Source organism: Perca fluviatilis, chromosome 6 (genome assembly GCF_010015445.1).
Source record: "Perca fluviatilis chromosome 6, GENO_Pfluv_1.0, whole genome shotgun sequence".
Lineage (NCBI taxonomy): Eukaryota > Metazoa > Chordata > Actinopteri > Perciformes > Percidae > Perca > Perca fluviatilis.
Genome location: NC_053117.1, coordinates 15,239,358 through 15,252,553, shown reverse-complemented (window position 1 = coordinate 15,252,553; position 13,196 = coordinate 15,239,358). Strand labels below are relative to the sequence as shown.

General features: G+C 38.8%; 1 protein-coding gene across 2 annotated transcripts; it reads right to left on the bottom strand.

Annotated features, from left to right (window-relative positions):
* Nucleotides 1-214: 214 nt before the first annotated feature.
* lrrc2 (leucine rich repeat containing 2) lies at nt 215-9,704 on the bottom strand. Of its 2 annotated transcripts, none has more exons than XM_039803702.1 (10): nt 9,606-9,704; nt 8,032-8,176; nt 4,999-5,114; nt 4,817-4,893; nt 4,588-4,744; nt 4,184-4,320; nt 3,826-3,971; nt 3,406-3,558; nt 1,835-1,995; nt 215-1,634 (listed from the first exon to the last, which is right to left on the bottom strand). In XM_039803702.1, the coding sequence occupies exons 2-10, from the start codon at nt 8,166-8,168 to the stop codon at nt 1,585-1,587; spliced, it is 1,134 nt and encodes a 377-aa protein (XP_039659636.1). In that variant the 5' UTR covers nt 8,169-8,176; nt 9,606-9,704; the 3' UTR covers nt 215-1,584. The 2 variants fall into 2 exon arrangements, with proteins under 2 accessions (XP_039659636.1, XP_039659637.1); XM_039803703.1 differs by having other exon boundaries at nt 4,817-4,890.
* Between the last annotated feature and the right edge of the window lie 3,492 nt (nt 9,705-13,196).

The following is a 13,196-nucleotide window of genomic DNA, read 5'->3' as shown; positions in this document are numbered from 1 at the left end:
ATTTAAATAAGTATTGGTCAAAGTAGACTAATGCTCAAACACCAACTTTGAAGAAATTATTATGTGTATTTGAAATAATTGTCACTCATTTGCTTATGAAATAAGTGTAATATTAAATAATCTTTGCTTCCAGGTAACTAAAAATCAGACAATTTAAGCAAAATAACATCTTTACAAACATTTATTAAAATTAATAATAAAAACAGACGATCAAACTTCTCAAAGCGTCACACAGAAAAATCAGTTACACAACTAATAAAAATATAAAAGTTAAAACACTTGGGAATAATCACTAAATGTGTTTGTAATTTGCACTTACACATTTTGTTGCAGAAATGAATCTATCTTTAATTTTTCTGACGTTCAGCCTCGTTTCTGTTTGGTCACATTTACACCTTCAACCATAAAATCCAGTTTCTCCCAGATATGTCTCCAATGTGTTTGTGTGGAGAAAACAAAACATTAAAACAAAATCCTCACATTCGCTGCACAGACAGATATACTGTACAGTGTGGTACTCCAAGATTAACCGTTCAAAACATTAAATTGTAAATTATGTTTGTGATCACGGTTTATAATGAAGCAGTGAACTTCAATGAGTTGACGTCAAACTGTTTAAATGTTGGAAATCTGATTTTGGAATGAAAAGGTTTTTTTTGAAATGCAGAAATTAATTTAAAAGCACTCAAACATCAAATTTAAAAAGTATCTGATAGCAGGGATACATGCAAATAAACCAGATTGTAGAAAACTATGGAAGTTCATTACTGACAAGGGGGGGCGGGGAATAGATGAAATGTTAAAAATGACAAAACAATTTAAATCCAAAGTCAAACTTCTAAAATAGTAAAAACTTGTCAAATGTATGATAATGTGGCATAATCATAATTTAATTTAAGGAAGTAATTTTATTTTATTTCAATTTACTTTTTAATATATTGAGTATTTAAGAGTTAAAATGTCAGTGTTGACTTGTCAGAAGGTAGACTTAGTAACAGCTCAATATTGTTATTTGCAGATGATATTTTGTTGTACATCTCTGATCTTGAGGACTCTATTCCAAAAATTCTTAAGATCTTCAACGAATTTGGCTGAATCTCCAGCTATAAAATTAACTGGAATAAATCTAATCTTTTATTGAACAACAGGCATGTGACATCAGCCATTAGTGTTACAATACCAACCCAAAGCAAAATTACATATTTGGGCATCACCATACATGCATCCCTACAGCGAGTTGTCCAGGATAAATATTAAACTATATTAAATAGTGTTCAAAGGGATCATTTTGAAATTAAATTTGATTATTTAGATTTTTTATCATTTACATTTTTTTCCCCTTGGCAGGAATGAACTTCACAGTGTTAAGCTTTTGTCGACAGCATGTAGGCCAACATTACTTTCTGCTAACAATCCCGTAATGCAATGCGCTGCCTTTTATAGATGAGAGTCTGGTATCCCATGAATGAAACAGTTTTATTGTGATTTTGTATCTTTTCTAGCGCTGCTTTGAAAATGCTGCTTCAAATTATCTTTCAGTCTCTCACGTGATGACAGACGTCAGCTTTATCTTCCTCCTCTTCCTCACAGCAGGCAGGAGATGGAGACCTTGGTGGTGGATTCAGGGACTGTGTCTGGTGTGGGACAAACAACATGTCAGCATGTTTTATTTTGTTTACTGTAAATATATGGTTATATATACAGTACGAATATAGTTTATTTTTCAATATATGTGTCAATACACAGTTTGTTCTCCCTAAGAAAAAATAATATAATAAGTATTGATGCAGTTCACCAGTGAGTTATAACTAACAAAGCTTTTTGGTTTTCTCACCTCTGTCCTTCAGCGAGCTGATGTAAACCTCGATGAACTCCTTCTCTCTGCTGTCCTTCTTCACCTCCTCTTCTCTCTGCACTCTCCACCTGTCTTTCTTCTTCTTCTCTTCTTTCTTCTTCTTTTCTGCGCTCGCACGGTTGTCTCGCAGTCGGATAAACCTGCCGGGGGACAGTAGACACAATGAAAACTGAGAACAGTCTGACTACATGAGCGACACACTTTGACTGGGTTTTGTCATGTTGGAGATTGAAGAACTGTATATTAGAGAGAGTTTGGCCAACTAGGGAATCAAATGTTCTGAGCTATCCCGTTATGCGATTGGTTCCGAGGTGGTCACGTGTTTCGTGGACTCCATGTTGGATACCAACATTCATCTGATTCCCATTGACATAGTGCAGGGAATAGTGGAAAAATGTAATAAATTATTTAAATGCCCAACTGTTGCACATTTGGCTTTCATAAGTTCCCCCGTGAACCGAAAAGTATGGGAGCTGAAGGTGAAAAGAGCAAAATGGAGGGCAAATGACAAAGTCATGACTTGAATTAAAGCTAGTCTGACTGATTTGGACTTGGACTTGTCTCGGTCTCTGCCACTGGTCTTGCCAAATACGGCTTTTGGGCTCAACCGAGTCCAGGTGTCTTTATTATGTTTATAATAATATTGTAGGGAAAGTGAAACACAGCTTGGACGGGGATGTTGTTCAGCTTTTCACAAGTTTAGACAGCTAGCTAACGCTACGCCGACGTTTGCTAACGTTAGCACAACAGCGTTAGCCTAGCCTGCTAGGTAAATATTACGACTGCCTTCAGAGTTTCCTATATACCTGAGATGGGTGGGTTTTTGTTGCGTTACACACAAAGCTAACTGGCTGTAGTTAGCCTGTATGTATGCTAGCGGACATTAGCTAACATTGCCGAGCCAGCCAGCAACTTCGGCAGTAGAGTTTCGGCGAGCTAACCACAACAGTATTGTCTCCCACAATCAACCTCTGCTGCTAAAAGCAGTCAACCTACAGTGATGTTTGAAATGGAGACACACATATTGTGCCTTTTCCCGTAGATCCTGGCCATTATTTTAAGGCATAAACCAACCATAGGGGTAAACACTGCTCAGAGACTTATTAGGCGACGTGGTCACTCACTACAATGGGCATTTTTTAGAGGCTCATTTACGATATAGAAGGTAAATATACAATGGAATATTTCCATAAGGGCCTTTTACATATTGACAAACGTTGATAATAACTTGTATATGCCTGTTTATGGTGAAAATAAGCGATTTATTTCAAGATGGCATATTCGCCCCATAGGGTTACACTATAGAGTAATCTGATAATGGTATCCAATATAGCGCCCATGATTTGAGTTGGCCAAACTCTTTATATATACGGTTTTTGGATATTGTGTCTGTTGTCGCCCCCTGCAGGCAAAGAGTGAAACAGCTGCTGCAGTTATAACCCTACCACCACCTGCAGACAGCTGTAGGGGGGGGTTGTGTGTTTTTAGTGTTTACATTTTAAACCTATTAAACTAATGCAGAATTACTAAAATAATTTAACATGCAGTACTTGATTTCGGGGTTTCTGCACAATTTAGTCGGGATGCTGGTGAGCTCATCACCGCTGACGACAATCATCTTGAGTGTGGAGATGTTGCTGAGACAGTGAGGGAGGTAAGTCAGGTTGTTCTTATGGACGAACAGGGTGACCAGCTGCTCCAACCTGCACACACACATAGAACCTTATATTTATTTTGCTTGTAGGCTACATATAAAACAAAGTTCTGTAAAGTATAGCCGCAAAGTATCTGTTAGCACTTCCTAATGATCTGCCGTCTAATGTTAAATATGACAGATGTTGTGGTCAGCTGGAAGACACGTCTGAAAGACATTTAAAGAAGAACGAAGATATTTCCAGTGCACATCCAGGATCAGGCTTGTTGATGCTCAGAGTAATCAGATTACAGGTGGTGATGATGTCATCAGTTACCTGTCCATGTCCTGCGGCAGGTCAGTCAGACTGTTGTTGCTCAGGTCCAGCAGCTGCAGGCGGCTCATCCTCAGAGCACAGATGGGGATCGATGTGAACCTGTTTTCCGCGATGTCCAGGTGAGCCATCTTCTTTAGGCTGCTCAGCTGAGTGACATCATCAACACAATGACATCATCAACGTAGTGACAAAATCACAGCAAAACCAAAACTAACCGCTGCTCTGACAAACTGAAGCACATTGAAGAACTTTGTTTTAACAATCACTGTCTTTTCGATTGTTTTTAACAAAGTATTGAAAAGTAAAAAAAAACGGTTCAGGATGAAACAGGATGTTCATCACATCCCCTCTGTGTCACCTCAAACGGCAGTTGGGACAGGTTATGGTTTCCTGTGAGTTCGAGTCTCTCCAGGTTCTCACAGTTTCCGAGTTCTGGAGGAACTTTGGACAGACGGTTGTAGCTGGCATTTAATTTCCTCAAACATGTCAGTTTTCCTGAGGACAGAAGAGAAGAGAGAGTTTGTTCTTCAGCAACATTTGTTTGTTTTTCACAACTTATTTAAGGAGGCTAAACAAATGCACACTAACTTTAGGTACACGACCTAGCATGCTCTGATTAAAGGAAAAACTTTAGAATAAAATGAAACCTCAATAATTTAAATTTGTTTAAGAAACTGGAACCCAACTCAGCTTTGTGACTGAAAATCAAATCTCTGTCCTCTAAAACTTGATCATGTAAAAATCTTGTGTTTCCCCCCTCACCGATCTCAGGTGGCAGCTCGGCGATGGCATTTTTGGGGATCTCGAGCACCGTGAGCTGGGTGAACAGAGCCAGGTACTCAGGCAGCCGACTGATCTTTGTCCCACTGACTTGCCACTCTTTCAGGTACGTCATCCACTGCAAGTCCTTGGGGAAGTCCTGCACAAATATTAACTTTTTTACCAGTTATGTTCTTCCACATGAACATTAAAGAATGTTTAACCAGCTTACCATCCACTGATCTCCTTCCAGCTGGAAGATCAGCTTCTGCTCCGGATCTAACCCTTTCTGATCCTGCTGCTCTGCTTCTAACAGAAAAACAACATGATCAGCAAATAAAGATACACAACAACACATCGTCAGCAAATGACCTGCATACAGCAGTATTTACCTGCATACACCAGTATATTTACCTGTGCAGGGCTGTATATCAGTCAGTGTAGATCTCTCTAGGTAATGATGCAGCTGGTTGAGTTCCTTGGTCTTCAGTGCCTTACAGTAGATACGATACTGCCACTGCTGGTCGATCCTACAGACAGACAGACAGACAGACAGACAGACACACACATACACACACACACATACACACACACACACACACACACACACACACACACACACACACACAGACAAACACACAGAGACACACACACACACACAGACAGACACACACAGACAGACACACACAGACGTGTTAATCGGGCATCTGCAACTTCATATTAATATCAGATTAGATTTCAGACCAACTGGATGTTAATTTTCTATACTCATGACCTTTCTGCTCTCTGGAGACGCTGACCTGCCGTCACTGTAGAACCACAGCACTGACGTTGGGATATAAATAGCCGTCTGTGTTCATATTACTAAAATCAGCCCTGACCCTCTTAGAGTTTATGACTAACCAAAGTCAGCTGTGTGTGAGTCGGTCTTTCAGAAATTGTTCACAGCTGAGTGGAGATTTGAAAACATTAAAATAATGTCATGTTAGACTGCCTATACTGGACACAGACAGAAACATTTGAAGTTAAAAAGAATTCTAAAATTTTGCACAGATTTATTTTTTCTTTACATTATGGTAACATTGAAAATAAGGTTGTTTTTTTTTAATATATTTTTTTTTAATGTTTTTAAAAACGTTTATGTTGCTAGAGTTGATAAATGGCCTAAAAAGATATTTATGCAGCTTTCATTAGTTCTTAGTACTGAGAAGAAAAGAAGCATCACCATCTTTGGGATAAAATATGCACTTCTCATGGTAAATTAATACAGCCAAGTTGGTGAATAACTGGCGGTGCGTTCAGGACAGATATAACAAATCATATAACGATATGAATGTTTGAGGTTGAGCAGAGGAGGGGAGTGGTGTCTGCGTTGTACATGATGCTGGGATGAACCCCTTCAACACTGGCTCACATTCTGTCCTTCTACAGCGTCTCTGAAACCATGACTCTCCTCCACAGAGTCCAGACCACATTCACTCAGCCTCTCTATGTTGGACTTTTGATGTACTGTTCTCCAGGAGACACTGCTGAGTTGTGTAAACTGAAACAGACATCAGCTGTAAATGAAAAATGATGGGATTTACTTTGACATTTTCTCATTAGTTGCTGTTTAAATGTTTCTTTAGGTGGTCCTCCTTCCCGTTTCTGTTTAGCCATGGAGGCTATCAGTGCTCAGGATTATTTTTGAGGACTTGAACTGAAAATAAAAATGTGAACTTGGAGATTAAAGCTTTAGTGTGTAACCTTTTGATATTAATAGATGTCCGTTACATTCAAGCCATTGCCAAATGAGTTGCTACAGATCTGTTGAGACTCCGTGGGATGGTCAGTTGAGTGATGGCACCCTTTGGGTTGTCAAGTGGGCGCTCTCCTTCTTAGGTGTTTTGCTGATAGGCCCACGACACCTCCAGAGGGTTCAGCAGTGAATCCCAGCGTCCCAGGATCACCCCCTTGATGCCATCAACTCACTTGAAGGCCCAGGCCGAGTCCTTTCTTTTCATCCACAGCCACTGGTTCCCCTTTTCAGCAGCACTGGAGAGGTCTTGGACTGCCTGCCGATGGGCCTTCCCTCGTACTCCCATCTCCCTGAGTAGCTTAGATGTTGAGGTGGCTACGAACCCTCTGCAACCTACTTCCACTGGGCGCACCTTCGCATCGGCTGCAAGTTCAGCGTACCTCAGCCTTTTCCGTTCGTAGGCCTACTCCACTGCACCTTCCCAGGGCACAGTGAGCTCGATGATGTAGACAAGCTTGAGCGAGGCTGACCACAGAACAAGGTCTGGTCGCAGGTTGGTAGCTGCGATCACAGCTGGGAAGCAGAGTTTCTTGTCCAAGTCTGCCAGCAGCTTCCAGTCCCGTGCTCTGTCCAGCTGCCCACTGTCTGGTCTTACGGTGGTGAGGCTGGCTTGACCCTCGCCCTCCCGAACAAATGGTGTTGGTGTTGGCCGTCACCGAGATGACGGGGGAGGAAGGGCATTCACACTTGTCCGTTGACTTTCCAGCACTGCTGCAAGACACTTCAGCACCTGGTTGTGCCGCCAGATGTGCTTCAGTGTTGCTGGACTTGGACATAGAGGGCAATTAAGACTATCGGCTCCACACAACTCTCTCTGTATTTGTCAGTATGGCTATATGTCGTCCGGCGACTTTCCCACGCAGAAACTCGAGTAAAGATAATGACCTCTTCTGAAGAGTCCATCATGTTTTTTTAATCCTCTGTGTTTTCCTTGGCTACTACCAACTGTGTGGAGGAGGGGTGGGGGCTGTGCGCGATCACAGAAGGCTTGTATCATGTGGACACCCCGACAGTGTTGTTGTCATTACTTAGAATTCCTCATGGGGGAGACAGAAACTACGCACTACAGCTTTAATGCACCTCACCTTTTTTTACTGATTTACAGATCTTCCTGCTACTGAAGTTCAGTTTGACCACAGTGTGTTTGACAACGCTGATACTCAAAACAAAATTGTTACAGCTGCTCCAGGGGCAACCCTTTATGTCAAAAATTTCACCAACATTTTTACTTCAACACAAAATGGTCAGCTGTTATTCAGTGTATCAGGTCTATAGAATTTTTATTTTTTTCTGTTATCCTTGTATCACTAATGAATGCATGTACGAGCATTTTAATGTTATAGTTCCTCAATGTGGAGCCAATTTTAGATATTTGTATATTAATGGGTAGATTATAGTACTTCATCATATCATATGTTTTTGTGTCAAAAAAATAGTGGAGTAAAAAGTACAATATTTCACTCTGTGATATAGTGGAGTAAAATTATCAAGTAGCATGAAATGGAAATACTCAATTAAAGTTAAAGTACCTCGAATTTGTACTTAAGCACAGTACTTGAGAAAATGTATTCACATCACACTACTGTTTATGCCGTGACAGAGTGTGACAGCTGACATGTGTAACTGTGTAACTGCCTTAATCATCTTACTTGGGCAATGCGCTCATCTCAATCCTCTCCTGCTCCTTCTTTTGTTTATGTCTGTATTTCTTCACTCGGACCTCCCAGATCCCTCTGATCAGAGAGAGGTCGCTCACCGGGACGTCCAGCTTCCTCACAGGACCCATCTCTGCTCCTGGATGCAGGAAGAGGAAGAGAGGAGGAGGAAACCATCATCTCATGAAGTTATTCCTCAAGTATAAATTCCCTTTTATTTTCTTGTAACCTCTAAAGCCTGATTTTAGAAATACAGAATTTCAGTGGTTGGATATAGTACTATTACTCAAATCCTATACTTAAATACAATTTAGAAGTATTTCTATTATTAAGTATTATTTCTTAACAGATCAACAAAAAAGCTGAGAGATAGTGTGACTTTAGTTGATCTTTTTCTGTGCCCACTTTAATAGTGATTTTCATGGAAAATGAAATTGTCACAGATAAACTTTTAAAGACAGAATGAAGAGAAAAAAAGTGTATTGAGTCTTAGTGTAGCGTTCTGACCTTCATGCAGCAGTGAGTTCCATCACTCAGAAGACATTAATATGACAAACAAGGCTGCTGCTGGAGGCTCACATTTCTGATGAGTCCACATGACAAAAAAATTCACTCTGTCACTGAGAGCATCATGAGGGCTTTTATTTTGGAAAAAGGCTGACATTTTGGCCAAGCGTGGTACTGTACTATCCCACTCTGTTTGCCTTGTATATGCTTACTCTTTGACAGATAATAAGACACCATGCAGAGAATATTCAACTATACATCCTATTTAAGTCTGAAAATAGCAACAATGTCAGTTTTAAATAACTGCCTAGATAACTTTCTTCAGCTTAATGCTGACAAACGTGAAGTGTTTGTTTCGTTCTTTTTGCTAGCTGACAAACTAAACTTATGTTCAAAAGATTGAGATGATAGTTCACACTTTTAACCCGTCCCATCTCAGCTATTGTAACTCCCTCTTCACCTGCCTCAGCAAAACATCTGGATCGTTTACAAGTTGTCCAAAATGCTGCTGCAGCGCTTTAGATAAGATCCTCCAAAAGATCTTATGTGACAAATCCACTTCAAGGTTCTTTATAATAACTTACTTTAGACAGTGGTGGAAGAAGTACTTAGATCCTTTACTGCAGTAAAAGTACTAATACCACACTGTGAAAATTCTACAAGAAAAAGTCATGCTTTCAAAACCTTAAGTATGTAAGTATTATCAGCAAAATTACTAGGTAGTTGAATTTAATGTTAGAATGTAGAAATGCTAACATGCTAAACATGTGGATACTATTAGTGAATGAGGTGGAACTCGACTTCCCATGAATCATCAGTTGTGTTTACAGTCGTGTCTGCTGGCTGGAGGACAAACTATCCTGCAGTTCAACTTTTTTACTTTAAGAGCTGCTAATCTGTCTTCATCCTGCCGTTATAGATAGAGACACATACCGTTTATTGTGAGTTCAGTCTGACCATAGATAATATAATATAACAATATAATAATAATAATATATTATCACTGTCAGAATGTAATCTAGCCGTGATTACAAAAAAACAATGATTCCTGTGTTTCTTACCTGTGAGTTCCTGCTAACGTCCTGCTGTCTGCTCACTTTCACCAGCTTGTTTACTGAGATCTGACGGTGTGTGTGTGTGTGTGTGTGTGTGTGTGTGTGTGTGTGTGTGTGTGTGTGTGTGCGCGTGTGTGTGTGTGTGTGTGTGTGCATGCTATTTTTACCAGCAGAGATGTGACCCCTGCTGTGTGTCACATGATTCTGCTGCCTCACATAAGCATTTATCTGGATCACTGACATCATCTTCTTTTTTTGTGTAAAACTCAATTAAAACAGGTAATGCAATGTCATAAAGACACTTCTCATTTCTGTTGGCGTTGTCATATCTTTAATGGAGTTACACAATTTGAATTGAGTTTCATCATTTAATTCGGATTTATCAGACATTAGATTTGTACTTCTATTCTGAAGCAGCAGTGGTGGAAGAAGTACTCAGATCTTTTACTTCGGTAAAACTAGTAATACCACAGTGCAAGTTACAAGTCAAAGTACAGAAGTAGTAATTAAAGTACCAAAAATAAAAGTACTTATTATGCAAAATAATATATATATTATATTATTGTATTATAATAATTGATGCATGAATGTGTTATCACTTTAATGTTGCAGCTGGTGAAGATGAAGCTCATTTTAATGAATTTATATACTACTGGGTATAAATCTATAATTATAGGCTACATCATTATTAGTTGATTATATTTTGTTTTTAATAATCTAAATCTGTAAAGTAACAAGTACATTACTTGAGTAAATGTACTTACCCCTGTGCCAGTTATTTCAGTTAGTGTGTTGTTATTTAACATGAATGTATTTAGGAATATTTTTATTTTAGTTATATAATCTTTATTTATCCAGGTAAGCTGATTGAGAATAAATTCTCATTTGCAACGACGACCTGTCACATCCACACAGTTACACGTTCATTCCTGGTAGCTGCCCAGTACAACCACAGTCTGATCTGCTGGCCACTGAGCAGCTCCACTGAACTTTAAAAGAATGTCCTAAAAGGCCACCGTACAGAGGATTAGATTTATTAATTACAACACAACCTTTCCTCTTGCAGCTCCATTAGGACAAACTTTATTTATTTTTTTACCCTACAAGGTGTTTAAGGCCTAAAAACAGAATATTTGTTTCTCGACTTGAACTCAGAGATTTGCTTCTGAGCTTTTTCCTAAATCTATAGATGATACTGGGACTGGTTAACAATATCAGCAACACAAAGACAAGCAGTTCAGATGGTTTGATGATTATTTAAAAAATCTACTGGGATTCATTATTTTTTTAGGTTTCAACGTTCCAAATAGCACATTAAATATTTGTACAAGTACAAAAAGCATCCAAACAGCTGTGAGTGAAACAGTTGGTGCTTCTTCCATAAATACCGTCTGCATGCCATTTACAGTCAACGAAATGTAAAGACGTGTACAGCACGTGCGCTCACCTTCTTTAAATACATGCACACATACTGATGGTATGTTAAGCTGTACCACAAACAGGAGCTGCAGTACACTGTAAAAACGAGAACTTGAAATTGCTCATCTTACTTTGATTTTCAATTAAACAGAACAAAAAACACATAATTGCATTATAAACTTTGTTAAAGTAGTTACTTCAACTCACTGTATTAAGTGTATTGTGATAAGTTGGTCTCACTTCAAAATGTATGGTGGCGCCACTTTGAATTTGTAGTTAGACTCAAATTGAGGCCAGGTCAATTACTCTTTTCATGCTCCACGCTAAAACAGGGTTTCCTGGGCAGTTCTGCAGGGGTTTTCAGTTGCCTACCTTTTCGGCCTGCTCTATGCCTTGAACTCCGATTTGCGTACTGCAGTCAGGTGGTTCATTGGCTGGTCAATTCCCATGATGCAAGGCAGTAAATGGTTGTGTCAAACTTTGCTGAAAAGTTTGCAGTTTGTTCGAAATACAAATGTAACTTTATGAATTCCGTTTATTAAACGTGTCTGTTTAGAATGTAGTGTTTTGTTGCCTGGTAATTGTCATTGTTGTGCTGGTTTACATTTGTAACCATGAGGTAAGTGACTGTTACGTTTGATAAGAAGAGCTGGAGTTTTGCAGTGTTAGACTTTGAGCAGTAATAGGCTTCCTTCAGCCAGTATTCTGCGGCGCGTCACTTCACTAGTGGCCCTTTTATCTCAAGTGATGCAAGATCAGCAGCTTTAGATGGGCCCCTATTTTGCACGGGGGCTTTTTTAGAAGTCGAAACTTTGTTTTTACACACAAAAGTTAATTATCTGAACAAAAGATAATTAGTTGACATGACTGTTTTTTGAATTATTTAGTATGTGAAACTTAAGATTTTAAGTTTTTATATCTATGAAAGATAAATTATTTAAACAAAACATTATTAGTTGGCACAGCATATGAAAGTTAATTATTTGAACAAAACATTATTAGTTGGCTGAACTATTTTCAAAACGTAGGAGTTTGAGTTGGCCTCAAAACTCAAAAATCTAGTGCAGTAAGTTGCCTTGAAATTTTGAGTTTTCACAACATTTTCGTTTTTACAGTGTAGTATCAGCAGCAGGAAGAGTATCCTTTCCTTTACTATCCAGATCCTTTACTTTACTAAAGTAAAAGTAACTAATGCCACAAGGTAAAAATACAGTGTTACAGTAAAAGTGTTATACTTTAGCAATTATTTTAACTGGACCCACAATGCAGACACAGGAGGTGGTTGAAAACCGTTTTATTGTTAAAGAGAGTTGTAGGTGATCCAAACAGAAAAGGATTATTGATGAGTAGATTGATTGACATCTTCCGGAGTCTCTTGCTCCTGTTTTGGCAGGACAAATGAAACCTTTATGATTATTATTGGTAGAAAAGATTTGTGATGTAATAAATTCCCATTTTAGCTACGGCCCACCTTCAACCTGAGCAGCGGTCTAATCGGCAAGAATAACTGAAATCACCTGTGTGGGTGTTCAGAGGCTTTAATTGTGGCTGGCAATCCGAAGAAATGGGCCACAGGTGTGTGGAGCAGCAGGTGTGATGAGTATGGATGAGTAACAGAATGTAGGTCAGCCACACCCAGCCCGACACACAGACACACAGACAGGGGACGACAAACACACAACAGGAAGGGGGGGGAACTGGAGAAACAAGGGGAAATAGACAAAGTAGGCCAACTGCAGATTCTAACCAAAAGTCCTCAATTCAAAATGTTCCTTCAGAAAAAGTAGGCCTATGTAAGTATAATTGTGAAAATGTAGTTAAAGTATTGTGTGACTGTTATACTATTATATCTCATTAGATTATTACTCATGCATTAATGTAAAAGCAGGATGTTACTGTTGTAGTTGGTTGAGGTGAATCTCATTTTGAACCTGCATTGCAATTATCAACATTATTACAAGGAAAAACGTGAAAAAATTACTTCAAATGTCAAAATAGTTTCACAATAACTTTCTAATGGACTAATGGTTTCAGCTGTACTTGTATAAACTGTTGGAGTTTAATTAATAACAAAACATCACGTTTTATAAACTATAAAAAAATATTTTGTGTGTAAAACCTTAATTTGTGAAGTAACTAAATCTATCAGATAAATGTAGTGAATTAGGTGTAAAAGAG